This window comes from Coregonus clupeaformis, chromosome 16 (genome assembly GCF_020615455.1).
Source record: "Coregonus clupeaformis isolate EN_2021a chromosome 16, ASM2061545v1, whole genome shotgun sequence".
Taxonomy (NCBI): domain Eukaryota; kingdom Metazoa; phylum Chordata; class Actinopteri; order Salmoniformes; family Salmonidae; genus Coregonus; species Coregonus clupeaformis.
The window spans coordinates 36,575,214-36,599,693 of record NC_059207.1 but is presented as its reverse complement, the minus strand read 5'-3'; the positions used below and the strand labels follow the sequence as shown (position 1 = coordinate 36,599,693).

Below are 24,480 nucleotides of genomic sequence, written 5' to 3'. Positions count from 1 at the left end.
TAATGACTCCAACAATAAGGACAGGAGTCAAACCACATCATCAGTGTAAATAATGGATTTCATTAACATAGCTTTTTCCATTGGATCTCAAAGCACTACTTGTAGTAGCTTATTCACTGACAGTGCTTAACAGGTAATTTTCATAAATACATGGTTCTTAAAGTGTACTATCAATTAATACTTTATAGAATAGGCAGGCAAGTGATATTGAAAAAACAATAAAAACAAACATATCAAATACAAATCAACATTGCATTTCCACAGATTCACCTTTTGCACTTTAGTAGATAGAAAACGAAGACCTGTGTCATGTAATAGCTGACTCCGCTCCCCCCGTGAAGGAGTTTTCACAAATCTGGAATTGCTGTGGTTGAGTGGAAAAAGTAGGCACCACCATCTGCACATACACAGCATTGATTAAATAGCACCTGGTGCAGAGAGGTTGTTAGGGGCAACCTTCTATCCAGCATGGCTGTCAGTGTCATAACAAAATAAACAGCAGTGTGATTATAGGAAGCCTGGTGTCTTGGCGACCTTTAACTTTGGACAGTTCATGAAAAGAGAGAAGAAAAAAGATGAAATAAGAGGCAAAATGTCTCGTCAGTTTTTTGGGGGGGTGAAGGTTCTCCCTGCTGCCATGTACTGTGCATGCTTTGTGTCAAAGGTGTTCCGACTGAGGGGAGTGAGGAGATGAATGGTTTAACCCTCTCCTTTGTCTTCTATGCATTCCATCAGCAGACAAGCTAAGAGCTCAGAGATTACAGTAGTGTTTTAGCTCTAGACACGATTTAACATTTATAATATTAACAACAAAAACAATACAACAATACAAAAAGTGCAGCAATGAGTCAAAGGAAGATAGAAGTGAATTTGTTCAGTTGAAAGTTCTGTGGTAATACTGACCAGAAAGACAGGCTGTGGAAGGAAAATAACTAGAATTCACAGCTGTTTAAAATCATACAAATACTGCAAACTGACTTAGAGAGGTAAAAAGGTAATCCGAGTTCCTTCAACAACACTATTTTACAGCCTCAAAAATATACAAACATTTGTGAAACCTTCCATTCAACAATAAACAATGTACTATAGTTAAAAATGCCATGTGTCTTTGACAGTGATCTAATGCAATGCCTCACTTCTTGGAATCAGAAGTGATTCTTCTGGTCTAGTGTCAAACCAAGAATGCCCTTAAATAGTACACTGTTAGAAAAAAAGGTGCTATCTAGAACCTAAAAGGGTTATTTAGCTGGTCCCATAGGATAAGTATTTTTGGTTCCAAGTAGAACCCTTTCGGTTTTAGGTAGAACCTTTTTGGGTTCCATGTAGAACCCTATCCTCAGATGGTTCTACATGGAACCCAAAATGGTTCTACCTGGAACCAAAATGGGTTCTCCTATGGGGACAAACGAAGAATCCTTTTGGAAACCTTTTTTCTAAGAGTGTAGATACATCAAATGCCACAAGACAGCAATCCAGAGCTCCGCTTGTACAATTAAAAGCCAAAATGTAATCAAAGACTAAACTTAAACTTTGATTACATTTAGGCTTTTAATTGTACAAGAGGAGCTGTGGATTGCGGTCTTGTGGCATTTGATGTATCTAGGTGTGTACAAACCTTTGACTGGTACTGTATATACAGTGGGGAGAACAAGTATTTGATACACTGCTGATTTTGCAGGTTTTCCTACTTACAAAGCATGTAGAGGTCTGTAATTTTTATCATAGGTACACTTCAACTGTGAGAGACGGAATCGAAAACAAAAATCCAAAAAATCACATTGTATGATTTTTAAGTAATTAATTTGCATTTTATTGCATGACATAAGTATTTGATACATCAGAAAAGCAGAACTTAATATTTGGTACAGAAACCTTTGTTTGCAATTACAGAGATCATACGTTTCCTGTAGGCTTGACCAGGTTTGCACACACTGCAGCAGGGATTTTGTCCCACTCCTCCACACAGATCTTCTCCAGATCCTTCAGGTTTCGGGCTGTCGCTGGGCAATACGGACTTTCAGCTCCCTCCAAAGATGTTCTATTGGGTTCAGGTCTGGAGACTGGCTAGGCCACTCCTTAGTTGCCCTGGCTGTGTGTTTCGGGTCGTTGTCATGCTGGAAGACCCAGCTACGACCCATCTTCAATGCTCTTACTGAGGGAAGGAGGTTGTTGGCCAAGATCTCGCGATACATGGCCCCATCCATCCTCCCCCTCAATACGGTGCAGTCGTCCTGTCCCCTTTGCAGAAAAGCACCCCCAAAGAATGATGTTTCCACCTCCATGCTTCACGGTTGGGATGGTGTTCTTGGGGTTGTACTCATCCTTCTTCTTCCTCCAAACACGGCGAGTGGAGTTTAGACCAAAAAGCTCTATTTTTGTCTCATCAGACCACATGACCTTCTCCCATTCCTCCTCTGGATCATCCAGATGGTCATTGGCAAACTTCAGATGGGCCTGGACATGCGCTGGCTTGAGCAGGGGGACCTTGCGTGCGCTGCAGGATTTTAATCCATGACGGCGTAGTGTGTTACTAATGGTTTTCTTTGAGACTGTGGTCCCAGCTCTCTTCAGGTCATTCACCAGGTCCTGCCGTGTAGTTCTGGGCTGATCCCTCACCTTCCTCATGATCATTGATGCCCCACGAGGTGAGATCTTGCATGGAGCTCCAGACCGAGGGTGATTGACCGTCATCTTGAACTTCTTCCATTTTCTAATAATTGCGCCAACAGTTGTTGCCTTCTCACCAAGCTGCTTGCCTATTGTCCTGTAGCCCATCCCAGCCTTGTGCAGGTCTACAATTTTATCCCTGATGTCCTTACACAGCTCTCTGGTCTTGGCCATTGTGGAGAGGTTGGAGTCTGTTTGATTGAGTGTGTGGACAGGTGTCTTTTATACAGGTAACGAGTTCAAACAGGTGCAGTTAATACAGGTAATGAGTGGAGAACAGGAGGGCTTCTTAAAGAAAAACTAACAGGTCTGTGAGAGTCTGAATTCTTACTGGTTGGTAGGTGATCAAATACTTATGTCATGCAATAAAATGCAAATGAATTACTTAAAAATCATACAATGTGATTTTCTGGATTTTTGTTTTAGATTCCGTCTCTCACAGTTGAAGTGTACCTATGATAACAATTACAGACCTCTACATGCTTTGTAAGTAGGAAAACCTGCAAAATCGGCAGTGTATCAAATACTTGTTCTCCCCACTGTATATATATATATATTACCAGTCAAAAGTTTGGACACACCTACTCATTCAAGGGTTTTTCTTAATTTTTACTATTTTCTACATTGTAGAATAATAGTTAAGACATCAAAACTATGAAATAACACATATGGAATCATGTAGTAACCCAAAAAGTGTTAAACAAATCAAAATATATTATATATGAGATTCTTCCAAGTAGCCACCCTTTGCATTGATGACAGCGTTGCACACTCTTGGCATTCTCTCAACCAGCTTCATGAGGTAGTCACCTGGAATACATTTCAATTAACAGGTGTTCCTTGTTAAAAGTTAATTTGTGGAATTTATTTCCTTCTTAATGCGTTTGAGCCAATCAGTTGTGATGTGACAAGGTAGGGGTGGTATACAGAAGATAGCCCTATTTTGTAAAAGACCAAGTCCATATTATGGCAAGAACAGCTCAAATAAGCAAAGAGAAACGACAGTCCATCATTACTTTAAGACATGAAGGTCAGTCAATCCTGAACATTTCAAGAACTTTGAACGTTTCTTCAAGTGCAGTCGCAAAAACCATCAAGCGCTATGATGAAACTGCCTCTCATGAGGACTGCCACAGGAAAGCAAGATCCAGAGTTACCTCTGCTGCAGAGGATAAGTTCATTATAATATAATAATAATAATATGCCATTTAGCAGACGCTTTTATCCAAAGCGACTTACAGTCATGTGTGCATAAATTTTTACGTATGGGTGGTCCCGGGGATCGAACCCACTACCCTGGCGTTACAAGCGCCATGCTCTACCAATTGAGCTACAGAGGACCACCATTAGAGTTAGAGCCTCAGAAATTGCAGCCCAAATAAACGCTTCACAGAGTTCAAGTAACAGACTCATCTCAACAGCAACTGTTCAGAGCAGACTGCGTGAATCAGGCCTTCATGGTCGAATTGCTGCAAAGAAACCACTACTAAAGGACACCAATAAGAAGAAGAGATTTGCTTGGGCCAAGAAACACGAGCAATGGACATTAGACCGGTAGAAATCTGTCGTTTGGTCTGATGAGTCTAAATTTGAGATTTTTGGTTCCAACCTCCATGTCTTTGTGAGACACAAAGTAGGTGAACGGATGATCTCCGCATCTGTGGTTCCCACCGTTAAGCATGGAGGAGGAGGTGTGATGGTGTGGGGGTGCTTTGCTGGTGACACCGTCTGTGATTTTATTTAGAATTCAAGGCACACTTAACCAGCATGGCTACCAAAGCATTCTGCAGCGATATACGCCATGCCCATCTGGTTTGCGCTTAGTGGGACTATAATTTCTTTTTCAACTGGACAATGATGAAAAACACACCTCCAGGCTGTGTAAGGGCTATTTGACCAAGAAGGAGAGTGATGGAGTGCTGCATCAGATGACCTGGCCTCCACAATCACCCAACCTCAACCCAATTGAGATGGTTTGGGATGAGTTGGACCGCAGAGTGAAGGAAAAGCAGCCAACAAGTGCTCAGCATATGTGGGAACCCCTTCAAGACTGCTGGAAAAGCATTCCAGGTGAAGCTGGTTGAGAGAATGCCAAGAGTGTGCAAAGCTGTCATCAAGGCAAAGGGTGGCTACTTTAAAGAATCTAAAATCTAAAATATATTTTGATTTGTTTAACACTTTTTTGGTTACTACATGATTCCATATGTGTTATTTCATAGTTTTGATGTCTTCACTATTATTCTACAATGTAGAAAATAGTAAAAATAAAGAAAAACCCTTGAATGAATAGGTGTGTCCAAACTTTTGACTGGTACTGTATATATATATATATATATATATATATATATATATATATATACTGAGTTTACAATACATTAGGAACACCTGCTTTTTCCATGACATAGACTGACAAGGTGAATCCAGGTGAAAGCTGTGATCCCTTATCGATGTCACTTGTTAAATCCACTTCAATCAGTGTAGATGAAGGGGAGTAGACAGGTTAAAGAAGGAATTTTAAGCCTTCAGACAATTGAGACATGGATTGTTTATGTTTGCCATTCAGAGGGTGAATTGCCAAGACAAAATATTTAAGTGCCTTTGAACTGGGTATGGTAGTAAGTTCCAGGCACACTGGTTTGAGTGTGTCAAGAACTGCAACGCTAATGAGTTTTTCATGCTCAACAGTTTCCTGTGTGTATCAAGAATGGTCCACCACCAAAAGGACATCCAGCCAACTTGACACAACTGAGGGAAGCATTAGAGTCAACATGGGCCAGCATCCCTGTGGAACGCTTTTGACACCTTGTAGAGTCCATGCCCGATGAATTGAGGCTGTTCTGAGGGCAAAGGGGGATGCAACTCAATATTAGGAAGGTGTTCCTAATGTTTTGTACACTCAGTGTATATACAGCAAAACATCAAGAACTGTCTAAATTCACTTGACTCTTCCTTAAAAAAAATGAAAAGATTGCATATAGGTACAAAACAAAACATTGAGTGCCATCTTTTTTTTCCTCTTTGAATGAGGTGACAGAGCTGTTACGGATGGATGAAGATGGATGGAGTGTTTTTGACCAGGGTGCAGTTAAGTCAGTGAGACGGGACCACAATAGATGAAGCTCTGTTGGTTGTGATGGTTAGCCTGGGAGCTGAGGTGGATCCTCCTGCTCAGCTGACAGTAGAGCTTAACCCAGGCTGGTGATGTTGGACCTCCCACCAGGGGGCGCAGCAATGCGCTGGGTGTTGCGGCGAGGAATGTTATCATCAACTTGTGCACCTGGGCATGAGAGATACAGAGAAAAGAAAGTAAGTTACACTACATGACGAAAAGGATGTAGACACCTGCTCGTCGAACATCTCATTCCAAAATCATGGACATTAATATGGAGCTGGTCCCCTCTTTGCTGCTATAACAGCCTCCACTCTTCTGGGAAGGCTTTCCACTAGATGTTGGAACATTGCTGCGGGGACTTGCTTCCATTCAGCCACAAGAGCATTAGTGAGATCGGGCACTGATGTTGGGCAGTTAGGCCTAGCTCGCAGTCGGCGTTCCAATTCATCCCAAAGGTGTTCGATGAGGTTGAGGTCAGGGCTCTGTGCAGGCCAGTCAAGTTCTTCCACACCAATCTCAACAAACCATTTCTATATGGACCTCGCTTTGTGCACAGGGGCATTGTCATGCTGAAACGGGAAAGGGCCTTCCCCAAACTGTTGCCACAAAGTTGGAAGCACAGAATCATTTAGAATGTAATTGTATGCTGTAACATTAAAGGGCCTAGCCCGAACCATGAAAAACAGCCCCAGACCATTATTCCTCCTCCACCAAACTTTACAGTTGGCACTATGCATCGGGGCCCAAATTCATCCGTTGGACTGCCAGATGGTGAGGTGTGATTCATCACTCCAGAGAACGTGTTTCCACTGCTCCAGAGTCCAATGGCGGCGAGCTTTACACCATTCGGCAGTCCCGTTCTGTGAGCTTGTGTGGCCAACCACTTCGCGGGTGAACCGTTGTTGCTCCTATACGTTTCCACTTCACAATAACATCACTTACAGTTGACCAGTGCATCTCTAGCAGGGCAGAAATTTGACGAACTGACTTGTTGGAAAGGTGGCATCCTATGACGGTGCCACGTTGAAAGTCACTGAGCTCTTCAGTAAGGCCATTCTACTGCCAATGTTTGTCTATGGAGATAGCATGGCTGTGTGCTCGATACACCTGTCAGCAACAGGTACAGTTGAAGTCGGAAGTTTACATACACTTAGGTTGGAGTCATTAAAACTCGTTTTTCAACCACTCCACAAATTTCTTGTTAAAAAACTATAGTTTTGGCAAGTCGGTTAGGACATCTACTTTGTGCATGACACAAGTAATTTTTCCAACAATTGTTTACAGACAGATTATTTCACTTACAATTCACTGTATCACTATTCCAGTGGGTCAGAAGTTTACATACACTAAGTTGACTATGCTTTAAACAGCTTGGAAAATTCCAGAAAATGAATAATAATAATAATAATATGCCATTTAGCAGACGCTTTTATCCAAAGCGACTTACAGTCATGTGTGCATACATTTTTACGTATGGGTGGTCCAGGGGATCGAACCCAGTACCCTGGCGTTACAAGCACCATGCTCTATCAATTGAGCTACAGAGGAAGAAGCCAGGAAGAAGCCACTGCTCCAAAACCGCTATAAAAAAGCCAGGCTATGGTTTGCAACTGCACATGGGGACAAAGATCCTACTTTTTGGAGAAATGTCCTCTGGTCTGATGTAACAAAAATAGAACTGTTTGGCCATAATGACCATCATTAAGTTTGGAGGAAAAAGGGGGTACCTTGCAAGCCGAAGAACACCATCCCAACCGTGAAGCACGGGGGTGGCAGCATCATGCTGTGGGGGTGCTTTGCTGCAGGAGGGACCGGTGCACTTCACAAAATAGATGGCATCATGAGGAAGGAAAATTATGTGGATATATTGAAGCAACATCTCAAGACATCAGTCAGGAAGTTAAAGCTTAGTCGCAAATGGGTCTTCCAAATGGACAATGACCCCAAGCATACTTCCAAAGTTGTGGCAAAATGGCTTAAGGACAACAAAGTCAAGGTATTGACTTGTCATCTCCCGTCTGGATTACTGCAACTCGCTGTTGGCTGGGCTCCCTGCCTGTGCCATTAAACCCCTACAACTCATCCAGAATGCCGCAGCCCGTCTGGTGTTCAACCTTCCCAAGTTCTCTCACGTCACCCCGCTCCTCCGCACACTCCATTGGCTTCCAGTTAAAGCTTGCATCTGCTACAAGACCATGGTGCTTGCCTACGGAGCTGTGAGGGGAACGGCACCTCCGTACCTTCAGGCTCTGATCAGTCCCTACACCCAAACGAGGGCATTGCGTTCATCCACCTCTGGCCTGCTGGCCCCCCTACCTCTGCGGAAGCACAGTTCCCACTCAGCCCAGTCAAAACTGTTCGCTGCTCTGGCACCCCAATGGTGGAACAAGCTCCCTCACGACACCAGGACAGCGGAGTCACTGACCACCTTCCGGAGACACTTGAAACCCCACCTCTTTAAGGAATACCTGGGATAGGATAAAGTAATCATTCTACCCCCCCTTACCCCACCCCCACAAATAAAAAAATAAATAAAAAAACATATTGTAAAGTGGTTATCCCACTGGCTATAAGGTGAATGCACCAATTTGTAAGTCGCTCTGGATAAGAGCGTCTGCTAAATGACGTAAATGTAAATGTAATGTATTGGAGTGGCCATCACAAAGCCCTGACCTCAATCCTATAGAACATTTGTGGGCAGAACTGAAAGAGCGTGTGTGTGCAAGGAGGCCTACAAACCTGACTCAGTTACACCAGCTCTGTCAGGAGGAATGGGCCAAAATTCACCCAACTTATTGTGGGAAGCTTGTGGAAGGCTACCCAAAACGTTTGACCCAAGTTTAACAATTTAAAGGCAATGCTACCAAAAACGAATTGAGTGTATATAAACTTCTGACCCACTGGGAATGTGGGAATGTATTCTGACATTTCACATTCTTAAAATAAAGTGGTGATCCTAACTGACCTAAGACAGGGAATTTTTACTAGGATTAAATGTCAGGAATTGTGAAAAACTGAGTTTAAATGTATTTGGCTTAGGTGTATGTAAACTTCCGACTTCAACTGTATATATTGTATCGTAAGGGAGATTCGAATGAGACATCTCTCTGATTTACCAGACTTTTGTTTTTGTAACAGATTAAATATAAAAGCAATATGGTACAATTGCAGGCCAAATGATAATACTTGTGTGCCTACATGTCTTAGTATTATGCTATTCCTACTGATGTGAGAGCTGTGAGAGAAACGTTGAGCTGTACTGACCAGACAGGCTGAAGCCAGACTGGTGCAGGTTACGGACAGGCTGGGGAGCCTGCTGCTGCTGCTGCTGTTGCTGCAGCTTGGCTGGAGAGGTCTTCACCGAGGTGACCGGTGTCATGACCTTAGACGTCACATTCTCACACACCGGCCCGTCATAGAGACCCCTGGGGACCCCCCTCAGCTCCGTCAGCTGGGAGGACAGACATACAGACAGACGAGATAACAGCATCAGTTTGGCTGTTCAAGTTCATCACTGTCAGTGAGAATGGTAATTAACAATCAACAATCTATTCTATTCAATGTCAGTTTCACTGCACTATAGACTCACCCTGCTGCGAGCCTTTATCCTCCTGTAGACATGGTCAGGGAAGGACTTGCGGCTCACATAGCGCCCGCAGCCCTCAGTGGTATGGAGGTTGCCCTCTTCCAACACTATTTTGCCCTGGCTGATCACCACCAGGGGAGCTCCACGCACCTCGGTTCCCTCGAAGATATTATACTCCACAGCCTGCAAAAGAAGAGCTCTGATGAGTTTCAAATAGACTGACAAAGTACAAGAGGGCAAATAACAGAGAAAGACAGCACTTAGCCTACTTTCACATGCACATTGCAAACCCAAAAAACATGGCCTTTTTCCATTTGAACTTTAGTCTGGGCCCTTAGTCATTCAATGAATTGTGCCAGCATGGTAACTGTGACATTCAGCTGACATCATCATGAGAAACTAGTGCTGATGTAGCCAGCTAGCTCCTCTAAATGAAGAAAAGTGGTGACTCAGGCCCTGTCTGCATGAGCTGTTCTCTAACAAGTCATTTCATGTCAGTAGATTTTACTTAATGGTTTGCCTCAAAGCTTTGTAGGAAAAAGGGCTTCAATGTTTCATATGAAAATGTGGAAGAATTTTCTGATCCGAACTGAGTCCTACATACAGTAGCTGGGACTAAAACCATGTATAAACACCATGGTTATGACATGGTTAGTACAGTGTGGGTTGGCCAGGCTCTCACCAGGTTGTGACTCTTGGCAGAGATTATCTTGCTGACATCTGGGTCCCACAAGACCAGATCGGCATCAGAGCCCACTGCAATGCGGCCCTTACGGGGGTACAGGTTGAAGATCTTAGCTGCGTTGGTGCTGGTCACAGCCACAAACTGGTTCTCGTCCATTTTTCCAGTCACCTAAGGGAATCAGAAGACAAGGCGTTGTCACTTCCTGACAAACAAAACAGCTGCAAACGTTCACTTGACCAACTGAGACAACCCCTTGATGACATGAATGACTGTGGCACAAACAGGGAAAGTAAATTGATTGTTAATTCCACAACATCTATATCCATTTACAAAGACAGGATCAATTTGAAAGAGTGTATTTTTTATTGTAGGAAACCCGGCAGAAAAAGGTCAGTAGAGTGTGCCTCACCACACACTTGTCCCAGATGAGGGAGAGTCTCTCCTCAGTGCCGTTGGTGCCCTCTGGGATGAGGGTGAAGTTGTCTTTGCCCACAGCACGCTGGGAGGTGTGGAATGTGCAATGAGCACTACCAGTCACCTGCAGGTCACCACTGGAGAGGAACAATGGATGGAGGGATAGAAATAGAGATGGAGAGAGAGAGAATGAGACACTCCATTCTTATGTTTGCATGTTTTGTCTTGAGTGATATGACTTTCCAGGGGCCTCATTTATTTTTTACATTTCTTACAAAATTCTGGCGTACGTGGAGATTCTAGGATTTGCGTGCGCCACAAATTATTGGGATTTATAAAACTGTCGCAGGCAACATATACACATGTTTTCATTGATAAATCAGAGCCATATTATATTTGTTCGGTTGTAAACGAGCTGGAACTGGGCCGCACATCCTGCAAGATTGATGGTCCTTTCTAACAATCTATAAGTAAATGCTACAGCCCATACTTCTATGCAAATGAAGAATTGTTTTTCAATATTTTGTTTTGTGAAGGAACATTTTATTTGTGCTTTTCCAATAACCAATTCGACTGGGTTCATGCAAGTGACTGATTGATCGTGCCTGGGAGGAATCCTCGCTATCAGTATAAAGGATTTGGCAGTATGCCCAGAACATTGTTTTGAGAACCGAAAGGGGTGTCTCAGTTTCAAGGGCTCAGCTTGGAGAGAAGAAGCCTCGTGAGGTATTGGTCGGTCACATGCATGAACCAAAAGTTATTGATGAATTAATTATGAATAATGAATAAGCTAAATCATGCAAATATAAATATAAATGTTGCTTTCTTTTGGGTGATTATTAGTGAGCTGGACACAGTCAAGAAACTGTATGAATGTAGGTCCATTATCATTTTCTACACAGTTTTGATTTAATTATAGTCATTTTAAAGTATACTGAGTTCGCCCCCCCCCCCAAAGAACATGTATAAAACGTTATTATAATTTGTTTTACTCAAACCACCCGCGGGCCGTATGTTTGACACCCCTGGTATAGGCTCTGAAATTAAATAGGCTAGGCTACGATGTCATGCTCCTAATCCTGTCGCACAGCAATACTGTAGCCTACCTATACTGCCACATACTGTACGAGCATCTCCTGAGTGGCGCAGTGATCTAAGGCACTGCATCGCAGTGCTAACTGTGCCACTAGAGATCCTGGTTCGAATCCAGTCTCTGTCGCAGCCGGCCGCGACCGGGAGACTCATGGGCGGCGCACAATTGGCCCAGCGTCGTCCAGGGTAGGGGAGGGAATGGCCGGCAGGGATGTAGCTCAGTTGATAGAGCATGGCGTTTGCAACGCCAGGGTTGTGGGTTCGATTCCCACGGGGGGCCAGTATAAAAAAAAATATATATATATGTATTCACTAGCTGTAAGTCGCTCTGGATAAGAGCGTCTGCTAAATGACTAAAAATGTTTTTAAAAAAAATGTAAATACTGTCGAGGCTACCGGCCTATTTACTTTCGAGCATGTTTGGCTATTGAATGATCAATTGATAAATGGTAGCCTACTATTTGTTGTGTAGCGGGAATAATTTAAACCAGTTATGATTTAGGCCTATATAATAAAATAAAAATACCAACAGCAAATTCATCTGTTTTATCATTAGGCCTATGTTTTACTGTTTTTATTAGCCTACCATTATTATAATTCCATTGCATCAAACACCTCCCATTTCCCCCAAACGAACAATAAGCCTATTTGCGTACAGTACAGTTGATCAACCTTCTAGAAGTTGTGCGAACGCATGGTTTGGGATTTGCGTGGAGATACACACACTTTCCCGTCAAGTTCAAAATGGATAAATAACAACCTTTGCGGGAAAACTGGCGCACGCAAGGTTAGAGTATTTTTTGTGCGCACTCACATTTGATAAATGAATCCCCAGGAGGCTAGGATGACATACCACATTCTGGTGGAAGATGTGTGTAAGTAACACATGATTACTGCATAGCTCTGTGTTGAGTAGAGGTGCATAGTGTAAATGGAGCACCTACCAGGAGAGGAGTGAGTTGAGATAGTCAGGGGTGGTGGGGTCAGGGCTGAGGGGTGGGGAGGTGATGAAGGCAGCTGCCTTGGCCCAGTTCTTACTCCAGTAGTGGGTGCCGTCCGTGCCCAGGCTGGCAGAGATAGGCTCTCCATACACCACAGCACCTAGAGTACCACAGAACACAGCAAAACACCAGGTCAACATGGCAGGGAGAGTGAGTGTTCTATTTACCTCAGAGGGCTTGTGCCCTGTCTCCAAAGCAGGACTGATTTACAAGTGGAATCATTTATGTGGGATTTGACATTTAGTGTACCTTAAAACGGACGGCGAGCCTAGCGGTTAAGAGAGCCAGGGCCAGTAACCGAAAGGTTGCTGGTTTAAATCCCAGAGCCGACTAGGTGTTCCCACTTAACCCTTATTGCTTCAGGATCACCATCAACCATGTCTGATCCTTGGATCTGACACCACTCTCTGGGGTTTCTCAGGGGGAGTGCGGTATGCAGAAAAAACTAATTTCCAATTCGCACATGTGTGAAATAGGACAATTGTAAGCACTCACATTATTATTAAACAGTAGTTACGATACACAAACCACAGAGAGCAATCAATACAAAACGTGTTGCAGTAGTCCATCACAACACTTTCTCTTTACTATTACCCTTTTTCCTGGCCAGGGCGATGACGTCAGCAGCACTCTTGCTCATGACCTTGGTGATGTAGAGGGGGCAGTTGGTCTGATTGGCCACAGTGACTGACCGGTTGACTGCTTCTGCCTCCACCTACACAATAGTGACAGACACAGACACAGAGTGAGAGAGTTCAGACCAGACTCAGTGACCTTCATGTTGAGTTACAGACTACCTTCACTGCTGCAGTATTTACCAAAATGCTGACTAGGCATTCTGGAAGAAGCAAGCATAGGAGAAGAACACTCAGAGACTTGACTCTCACATTCACTTTTAAGTTACTTATGTAGTGAGTTCTGGTAAAGGAGAAGTTTGCTTTTCAACAACCAAATCTCTAAATAGCACTTCTCCATTTTGATTCGACTCGAGCTGTTCCCCCTATCCAGCATTTCCATTCACTGTGTAGCCTGCTGCTAGAATGGACGGAGCGGTATCGCTCGAGTCGCAACAAAATGGAATATAACGTTGCGGATAAAGTTCGGAATGACACAATTTCATGTGCACAACATCTAAAGACCTGCATTACTATACTGGGAGCTTTTCAGTTTCTAAAAGGACGTATTTGGGTGTTTTTAGAGCCTTTGTTCATGTTTTTTCGGAGCCCCTGTACTGCACAACGAGGAAGAGAAAGTGAATCACTGGTTGTGGTAAACACATTTTTTAACTAGCTAGATCACAAAAAAATGGCCAATGCAATTTTTTTAAACTTAGACTCTTGGAATTATCTAGTTTCAACGACTTAGTATCTCGTTTGAATGACTTAGTATCTGGTTCAAACAACTTTTTTTTACTAAGAGATACTAAGTCATTCAAACGAGATACTAAGTCGTTTTAACGACTTATCTTGTTTGAACAACTTAATTGTTATTTTGTCTAATTAGGCCTCATTTGTTACTGTCACGGACGTTGAAGGACGGGTCAGACCAAGGCGCAGCGTGAAATGCATACATGTTTATTTCAACGATAAACACACAAACAAAACAACGTAACGTGAAGTCCTCAGGCTAAACACAAAACAAGCCTCTACACGGAACAAGATCCCACAACTAATGATAACAAACAGGCAACTTAAGTATGATCCCCAATCATAGACAACGAGCGACAGCTGCCTCTGATTGGGAATCACACCCGGCCAAACATAGAAACACACAACCTAGAATGAGAACATAGAAATAACAACATAGAACTCCACACCCTGACTCAACATACTAGAGTCCCATAAGTCAGGGCGTGACAGTACCCCCCCCAAAGGTGCGGACTCCGACCGCACAAACCTGACATAACAGGGTAGGGTCCGGGTGGGCATTCCGCCTTGGAGTGGGCATCCCGGATCCGGCTCCGGGCGTGACGACCACATTCTCTCAGCCTCCCCGTTGCGCCTCTGGTCTGGTCTGGACCTCGGCGCGCTGCTTCCCCTCTCCTTCCTCCCACGATGTACCAAGCCCTGTCTGGACCCTGGTGTGGGAGACCCCGAACCTGGAGAGGGGCTGACGTCTGGGTCTGGACTATGGCCGCTGACCGGAGCTGGACTGGGCACCGGTGGAGCGGCCTGCTCTGGCTCCGGACTGGAGCCGCTGACCGGAGCTGGTCTGGGCACCGGTGGAGCAGACTTCTCTGGCTCCGGAGTGGAGCTGCTGACCTGAGCTGGACTGTGCACTGGTGGAGCGGACTGCTCTGGCTCCGGAGTGGAGCTGCTGACCGGAGCTGGACTAGACCCCGGTGGAGCGGACTGCTCTGGTTCCGGAGTGGATCCGCTGACCGGAGCTGGACTAGGCACCGGTGGAGCGGACTGCTCTGGCTCCGGAGTGGAGCCGCTGACCGGAGCTGGACTAGGCACCGATGAAGCGGACTGCTCTGGCTCCGGAGTGGAGCAGCTGACCGGAGCTGGACTGGACCCCAGTGGAGCGGACTGCTCTGGCTCCGGAGTGGAGCAGCTGACCGGAGCTGGATTGGGCACCGGTGGAGCGGACTGCTCTAGCTCCGGAGTGGAGCAGCTGACCGGAGCTGGACTGAACCCCGGTGGAGCAGACTGCTCTGGCTCCGGAGTGGAGCAACCGACTGGAGCTGGATCAGGCACCGGTGGAGCGGACTGCTCTAGCTCCGGAGTGGAGCCGCTGACCGGTGCCGAACCAGGCACCGGTGGAACGGGCACAGGCCGTGCCGGACTGGACACACGCACCACTGGTCTGGTGTGAGGAGCAGGCACGGGCCGGACCGGACTAGGAACACGCACCACTGTCTTGGTGCGAGGAGCAGGCACGGGCCGGGCCGGACTGGCGACACGCACCACTGGCTTGGTGCGGGGAGCAGGTACAGGTCGTACCGGGCTGGCGACACGCACCACTGGCTTGGTGCGAGAAACAGGAACGGGTCGTACCGGACTGGGGACACGCACCACTGGCTTGGTGCGAGCAGCAGGAACAGGCCGGGCCGGACTGGCGACACGCACCACTGGCTTGGTGCGGGGAGCAGGCACGGGCCGTACCGGACTGAGAACACGCACCACTGGCTTGGTGCGAGGAACAGGAACGGGCCGGGCTGGACTGGGAACACGCATCACTGGTCTGGTGCGAGGAGCAGGTACGGGCCGGGCCGGACTGGGGACACACACCACTGGCTTGGTGCGGGGAGCAGGTACAGGCCGTACAGGACTGGTGAGGTGCACTGGTGACACAGTGCGTAGAACCGGAGCAGGATATACTGGACCTTGGAGGCGCACTGGAGACCAGGAGCGTTGAGCCGGCACAACCCGTCCTGGCTGGCTGCCCACTTTCGCACGACACGTGCGGGGCGCTGGCACAGAACACACTGGGCTGTGCATGCGCACTGGCGATACAGTGCGTATCTCTGCATAGATGGGTTCCTCAATTAACCCACGCTCCTTATGTTGCCTAACCAGCTCCTCTCTCCGTGCATCTACTTCCTCCTTCTCCCGACGAGCCTCCTGCAGTGCCTCCTCTTGAATGGAGCTTTCCTGCAGTGCCTCCTCTATTCTCGCTATCAGCCCCCGTAATGTGGTGGCCTCCTCTCTTACCCTGCAGATCCGATCCTTCTCTCTCTCTCGGCAATCCTCCTCCAGTGAGGACTCCTCCGGGAGCCCCCACGAGTTAGGGAACAGAAACTCATCGTTGTCGTCATCCTCCGACTCCTCAGTATAAAACTGTTCCCACTCTTGTTCCCATGGTCGTAGGGACTCAACCTGGAAACCCACTGGGTGCAGTGGTCGGGGCTCTTCTCTCTCGCTCCCCGACCACCCCTTTAGCCCCCCCCAAAAAATGTTTATTGGGGCTGCCTCTCGGGCTTCCTCCTCTGCCGGAGCCTTCTGTGTTGCCGTTGCTCCTCTCCTGCCTGGGCTTCCACCTTCGCCCAGGGTCCTTTCCCCGCAAATATCTCCTCCCAAGACCAAATCTTCCCCACCTGTGTCCAGGGTGTTTGCTCCTGGGCACGCTGCTTGGTCCGTGTTTGGTGGGATCTTCTGTCATGGACGTTGAAGGACGGGTCAGACCAAGGCGCAGCGTGAAATGCATACATATTTATTTCAACGATAAACACACCAACAAAACAACGTAACGTGAAGTCCTCAGGCTAAACACAAAACAAGCCTCTACACGGAACAAGATCCCACAACTAATGATAACAAACAGGCAACTTAAGTATGATCCCCAATCAGAGACAACGAGCGACAGCTGCCTCTGATTGGGAATCACACCCGGCCAAACATAGAAACACACAACCTAGAATGAGAACATAGAAATAACAACATAGAACTCCACACACTGACTCAACATACTAGAGTCCCATTAGTCAGGGCGTGACAGTTACGCAGCTTTTCAGACCGTCTAATGGTTGCTGCAGTCATTCATGCACTGATTCCATCCTTTGATATGATTATTAATTGACAGTTATTTGATAGCCTAAAGCAGGGCTGCTTTTGAATGCCAGAGCATGTAAGTGGGCAAGTGTGGAGCGTAATTTGAGCAGATTTTTAAAAATGGTGCTGGCCTTCTCTCCCGCTGCAATGCCGCTGTCGGCCTTCTCTCACGCTCCAATTTCGCTCTGGTACTGCTCAGCCACAAGCTCTGCGCATGCTCTGCCTAGCATTTTTTGTTTCCTTTATCACAATTATTTTATTTAGGCCTATTCGGTTGTAATTATTTAGCCTACCCCACCCACAGTAGCCTATATCTAGTTTATATTCTACTTTCTGTAATTTATATTTTGAAGGACTTGAATGTATTAAAGGATGTTTTAGGTGGGCAATACATAGGCTACTGTAAAATGTATTTTTGTTTTTCTTGGAATAGAAACTCCATAATATAAATCAATTTAACTAAGCTAAAATATCAGAAATAAATCAGAAATAATAAAGGCCAGTACCAGCTTCTTTTCATAAATAAAAGGGAATAAATAATATCAAACTGCAGCGGTCAAATGATTTGCGCACAGAAGCAAGCACCAATAAGCTTCACATGTGCATTGAGCATTGGAAATGCGCTCTACAAATTCAATATAATTATTATAAAGACAGAGAAATACACATGTAAAAGCTTAATTACTGTAAGGGTTGGTGTGAGGTGTGACCCAGATGCGGTGCAGGATATACAGTAGGCAGTGGTGGTGAAACAAGGATCTTAACTGGTGGTCCCGAAGCTAAAATACAAAATAACGGACTTATCATGATAAAAGAAAGGCGGAGCAAATAAGTCTCTAAAAACCGGCTGACAGCCAAAATACGAAATACTACCTACGACTGAAACAAATAACGAAACAGGGAGAACACTTCTCAAGTACCTGTACATAGGTCTCCGATCAGACACTGAGTAGTACTGCTGTACATACAGAAACTTACAGAAAAAAACTGAGCAAGGGAACACAGGGAAGTGAGGGCATAAATACACAGGTGAACAGGTAGACACAGGTGACACCAATAGGATAATGATTAGTCCAGACTGAGTGAGGAGGTGCCTAAGGTTGTTGGAGGTTGACACCTAGTGGGAAACTGCGACCCCCTCCTGTAACAAATTACATAAAGGAATATTAGTGGGAATATATACATAATACAGTGGCTTGTGAAAGTATTCACCCACCTTGGCATTTTTCCTATTTTGTTGCCTTACAACCTGGAATTAAAATGGATTTTTTGGGGGTTTGTATCATTTGATTTACACAACATGCCTACCACTTTGAAGATGCAAAATATTTTTTGGGGTGAAACAAACAAGAAATAAGACAAAAAAACAGAAAACATGAGCGTGCATAACTATTCACCCCTCCAAAGTCAATACTTTGTAGAGCCACCTTTTGCAGCAGTTACAGCTGCAAGTCTCTTGGGGTATGTCTCTATAAGCTTGGCACATCTAGCCACTGGGATTTTTGCCCATTCTTCAAGGCAAAACTGCTCCAGCTCCTTCAAGTTGGATGAGTTCCGCTGGTGTACAGCAATCTTTAAGTCATACCACAGATTCTCAATTGGATTGAGGTGTGGGCTTTGACTAGGCCATTCCAAGACATTTAAATGTTTCCCCTTAAACCACTTGAGTGTTGCTTTAGCAGTATGCTTAGGGTCATTGTCCTGCTGGAAGGTGAACCGCCATCCCAGTCTCAAATCTCTGGAAGACTGAAACAGGTTTCCCTCAAGAATTTCCCTGTATTTAGCGCTGTCCATCATTCCTTCAATTCTGACCAGTTTCCCAGTCCCTGTCGATGAAAAACATCCCCACAGCATGATGTTGCCACCACCATGCTTCACTGTGGGGATGGTGTTCTCGGGCTGATGAGAGGTGTTGGGTTTGCGCCAGACATAGCGTTTTCCTTGATGGCCAAAAAGCTCAATTTTAGTCTCATCTGACCGGAGTACCTTCTTCTATATGTTTGGGGAGTCTCCCACATGCCTTTTGGCGAATACCAAATGTGTTTGCTTATTTTTTTCTTTAAGCAATGGATTTTGTTCTGGACACTCTTCCAGCTCTGTGGAGTGTACGGCTTAAAGTGGTCCTATGGACAGATACTCCAATCTCCGCTGTGGAGCTTTGCAGCTCCTTCAGGGTTATCTTTGGTCTCTTTGTTGCCTCTCTGATGAATGCCCTCCTTGCCTGGTCTGTGAGCTTTGGTGGGTGGCCCTCTCTTGGCAGGTTTGTTGTGGTGCCATATTCTTTCCATTTTTTAATAATGGATTTAATGGTGCTCTGTGGGATGTTCAAAGTTTCTGACATTTTATTATAACCCAACCCTGATCTGTACTTCTCCACAATTTTGTCCCTGACCTGTTTGGAGAGCTCCTTTGTCTTCATGGTGCTGCTTGCTTGGTGGTGCCGCTTGCTTGGTGGTATTGCAGATTCTGGGGCCTTTCAGAACAGGTGTGTATATATACTGAGATCATGTGACACTTACATTGCACACAGGTGGACTTTATTTAACTAATTATGTGACTTCTGTAATTGGTTGCACCAGATCTTATTTAGGGGCTTCATAGCAAAGGGGGGTGAATACATATGCATGTACCACTTTTCCGTTATTAATTTTTTAGAATGATTTGAAACAAGTTCTTTTTTTCATTTCACTTCACCAATTTGGACTATTTTGTGTATGTCCATTACATGAAATCCAAATAAAAATCAATTTAAATTACAGGTTGTAATGCAACAAAATAGAAAAAAACGCCAAGAGGGATGAATACTGTATAAACAAGAGAAAGGAGAATGGAATATATTTGAAAAGCCTAAAATTTAAAAATACGTTGAGATGAAGCCTCCCCATGTGTGTAAGGTTCTGTATTTATTTTCTTAGTTCACCTTGTGTTTTTGAACGTAGCCCTGTTTCTTTGTGTTCTTGAATGTAGCCGTCTTTTATTTTTGTTCATTGATTTCACCTGTGTTAGTTACTCACCTGGTCTCATCAGCTCCTTATTTAGTTCAGTTCTTTCTGTTTGTGCCTTGTGAGGTATTGTTCATTTTGACTCTACTAAGCAACCATTGAGGACTCTGCCTCTACAGTGCCACCCACCATACCATCTGAATACGCCCAGTACAGCAATGTCTTCAGCAAAATCAAGACCTCCACTCTGCCACCACATCGCCCAGGGGACTGTGCTATTGACTTACTCCCTGGAGTGTCCCCACCGAAGGGCCGTGTTTACCCCCTATCTATCCCGGAAAATGAGGCAATGGAGAACTACATTGATGAAGCACTCAAATGGTTTCATTCGTCCTTCTTCTTCCCCGGCTGCGTCCAGCTTCTTCTTCGTTGGAAAAAATTATGGTGTTCTTCGTCCATGTATAGATTACCGTTCCCTGAATGACGTTACGGTCAAGAACCGTTTCCCTCTTCCTCTGATCCCAGCGACCCTTGAATAAGTGGGCCACGCCAACATCTATACAAAACTCGACCTGCGGAGTGCTTATAACCTTGTCCTTATACGTGAAGGCGACGAATGGAAGACGGCCTTTATCACCGCATGAGGGCACTACGAATACCTGGTCATGCCCTATGGCCTTACTAACGCCCCCGCCGTCTTCCAATCCTTTATGAACGAGGTTTTCCAGGATATCAAATCAAATCAAATTGTATTGGTCACATGCGCCGAATACAACAGGTGCAGACATTACAGTGAAATGCTTACTTACAGCCCTTAACCAACAGTGCATTTATTTTTTACAAAAAAAGTAAAAATAAAACAACAACAAAAAGTGTTGAGAAAAAAAGAGCAGAAGTAAAATTAAATAACACGTAATATGTACATGTGGGTAGAGTTAAAGTGACTATGCATAAATAATTAACAGAGTAGCACCAGCGTAAAAAGGATGGGGGGGCAGTGCAAATAGTCCGGGTAGCCATGATTAGCTGTTCAGGAGTCTTATGGCTTGGGGGTAGAAGCTGTTGAGAAGTCTTTTGGACCTAGACTTGGCACTCCGGTACCGCTTGCCGTGCGGTAGCAGGGAGAACAGTCTATGACTAGGGTGGCTGGAGTCTTTGACAATTTTGAGGGACTTCCTCTGACACCGCCTGGTATAGAGGTCCTGGATGGCAGGAAGCTTGGCCCCAGTGATGTACTGGGCCGTACGCACTACCCTCTGTAGTGCCTTGTGGTCGGAGGCCAAGCAGTTGCCATACCAGGCGGTGATGCAACCAGTCAGGATGCTCTCGATGGTGCAGCTGTATAATTTTTTGAGGATCTGAGGACCCATGCCAAATCTTTTCAGTCTCCTGAGGGGGAATAGGCTATGTCGTGCCCTCTTCACGACTGTCTTGGTGTGTTTGGACCATGATAGTTCGTTGGTGATGTGGACACCAAGGAACTTGAAGCTCTCAACCTGTTCCACTACAGCCCCGTCGATGAGAATGGGGCGTGCTCAGTCCTCTTTTTTTCCTGTAGTCCACAATCATCTCCTTTGTCTTGGTCACGTTGAGGGAGAGGTTGTTGTCCTGGCACCACACGGCCAGGTCTCTGACCTCCTCCCTATAGGCTGTCTCATCGTTGTCGGTGATCAGGCCTACCACTGTTGTGTCGTCAGCTAACTTAATGATGGTGTTGGAGTCGTGCCTGGCCATGCAGTCATGGGTGAACAGAGAGTACAGGAGGGGACTGAGCACGCACCCTGAGGGGCCCCCGTGTTGAGGATCAGTGTGGCAGATGTGTTGTTACCTACCCTTACCACCTGGGGGCGGCCCGTCCAGGAAGTCCAGGATCCAGTTGCAGAGGGAGGTGTTTAGTCCCAGGATCCTTAGCTTAGTGATGAGCTTAGAGGGCACTATGGTGTTGAATGCTGAGCTGTAGTCAATGAATAGCATTCTCACGTAGGTGTTCCTCTTGTCCAGGTGGGAAAGGGCAGTGTGGAGTGCAATAGAGATTGCATCATCTGTGGATCTGTTGGGGCGGTATGCAAATTGGAGTGGGTCTAGGGTTTCTGGGATAATGCTGTTGATGTGAGCCATGACCAGCCTTTCAAAGCACTTCATGGCTACAGACGTCAGTGCTATGGGTCGGTAGTCATTTAGGCAGGTTATCTTAGAGTCCTTGGGCACGGGGACTATGGTGGTCTGCTTGAAACATGTTGCTATTACAGACTCAGTCAGGGACATGTTGAAAATGTCAGTGAAGACACTTGCAAGTTGGTCAGCACATGCTCGGAGTACACGTCCTGGTAATCCGTCTGGCCCTGCGGCCTTGTGAATGTTGACCTGCTTAAAAGTCTTACTCACATCGGCTACGGAGAGCGTGATCACATAGTCATCCGGAACAGCTGGTGCTCTCATGCATGCTTCAGTGTTGCTTGCCTCGAAGCGAGCATAGAAGTGGTTTAGCTCGTCTGGTAGGCTTGTGTCACTGGGCAGCTCGCGGCTGTATTTCCCTTTGTAGTCTGTAATAGTTTTCAAGCCCTGCCACATCCGACGAGCGTCAGAGCCAGTGTAGTACGATTCAATCTTAGCCCTGTATTGACTCTTTGCCTGTTTGATGGTTCGTCAGAGGGCATAGCGGGATTTCTTATAAGTGTCCGGGTTAGAGTCCCGTTCCTTGAAAGCGGCAGCTCTACCCTTTAGCTCAGTGCGGATGTTTCCTGTAATCCATGGCTTCTGGTTGGGGTATGTACGTACGGTCACTGTGGGGACGACATCATCGATGCACTTATTGATGAAGCCAGTGACTGATGTGGTGTACTCCTCAATGCTGTCTGAAGAATCCCGGAACATGTTCCAGTCTGTGCTAGCAAAACAGTCCTGTAGCTTAGCATCTGCGTCATCTGACCACTTTTTTATTAACCAAGTCACTGGTGCTTCCTGCTTTAGTTTTTGCTTATAAGCAGGAATCAGGAGGATAGAGTTATGGTCAGATTTGCCAAATGGAGGGCGAGGGAGAGCTTTGTATGCGTCTCTGTGTGTGGAGTAAAGGTGGTCTAGAGTTTTTTTTTCCTCTGGTTGCACATTTAACATGCTGGTAGAAATGAGGTAGACCGGATTTAAGTTTCCCTGCATTAAAGTCCCCGGCCACTAGGAGCGCTGCATCTGGATGAGCGTTTTACTGTTGATTTATGGCCTTGTACAACTCATTCAGTGCAATCTTAATGCCAGCATTGGTTTGTGGTGGTAAATAGACAGCTATGAAAAATATAGATGAAAACTCTCTTGGTAAATAGTGTGGTCTACAGCTTATCATAAGATACTCTACCTCAGGCGAGCAAAACCTCGAGACTTCCTTAGTATTTGATTTTGTGCACCAGCTGTTGTTTACAAATATACACAGACCGCCACCCCTTGTCTTACCGAGTCAGCCGTTCTATCCTGCCGATGTAGCGTATAGCCCGCTAGCTGTATGTTATCATTGTCGATCGTTCAGCCACGACTCGGTGAAACATAGGATATTACAGTTTTTAATGTCCCGTTAGTAGGATAACCGTAATCTTAGGTCATCCAATTTGTTATCCAATGATTGAAGATTGGCTAATAGGATTGATGGAAGAGGCAGTTTACTCGCTCGCCGTTGGATCCTTACAAGGCACCCCGATCTACGTCCACGATATCTCCGTCTCTTCCTCACGCGAATGACGGGGATTTGGGCCTTGTCGGGTGTCTGTATGATATCCTTCGCGGCCGCCTCGTTGAAGAAAAAATCTTCGTCCAATACGAGGTGAGTAATCGCTGTCCTGATATCCAGAAACTCTTTTTGGTTATAAGAGACGATGGCAGAAACATTATGTACAAAATAAATGACAAATAACGCGGAAAAACACACATAATAGTACAAATGGTTAGAGGGCTGTAAAACGGCAGCCATCTTCTCCGGCGCTGTTCACCACTGATCAACCGCTTTCTCATCGTCTACATTGATGACATCCTGATTTACTCCCACTCCCTGAAGGAACACATACAGCATGTACAAAGGGTTCTTCAACGGCTCCTTGACCATAATCTTTATGTGAAGACTGAAAAGAGCACCTTCCATGTAACCTCAGTAAACTTCCTCGGTTTCGTACTGACACCTGGAGGGGTCAGCATAGATGAGAACAAAGTCACCGCCGTCAGTAACTGGCCCAAACCCACCACCGTTAAGGAATGCCAACGTTTCATTGGGTTCTCCAACTTCTATCGCCGGTTCATTCGGAACTTCAGTTCTACTGCTGCTCTCCTCACTGCCCTTACCAGCCAAAAGACCCGGACCCTTCAATGGACTGATACCGCACTGACTGCTTTCAACACCTTTCAACACCTCTTCACCTCAGCTCCTGTCCTTCGCCAACCTGATCCGACCCTTCCTTTCACCCTGGAGGTGGATGCCTCCGAAGTAGGAGTAGGAGCCATACTCTGTCA

General features: G+C 45.6%; 1 protein-coding gene across 1 annotated transcript in view; it reads right to left on the bottom strand.

The window, feature by feature from the left end:
- Positions 1 to 5,681: 5,681 nt before the first annotated feature.
- LOC121584802 (dihydropyrimidinase-related protein 2-like) overlaps positions 5,682 to 24,480 on the bottom strand; it is a 44,601-nt gene continuing 25,802 nt past the window's right edge. The window contains exons 8-14 of the mRNA XM_041900933.2: positions 13,152 to 13,272; positions 12,501 to 12,657; positions 10,460 to 10,601; positions 10,048 to 10,218; positions 9,369 to 9,548; positions 9,044 to 9,230; positions 5,682 to 5,944 (exon numbers count right to left, since the gene is read on the bottom strand). Coding sequence (XP_041756867.1) covers positions 5,853 to 5,944; positions 9,044 to 9,230; positions 9,369 to 9,548; positions 10,048 to 10,218; positions 10,460 to 10,601; positions 12,501 to 12,657; positions 13,152 to 13,272 — 1,050 coding nt within the window. The 3' untranslated portion in view covers positions 5,682 to 5,852. The remainder of the gene's footprint in view (positions 5,945 to 9,043; positions 9,231 to 9,368; positions 9,549 to 10,047; positions 10,219 to 10,459; positions 10,602 to 12,500; positions 12,658 to 13,151; positions 13,273 to 24,480) is intronic.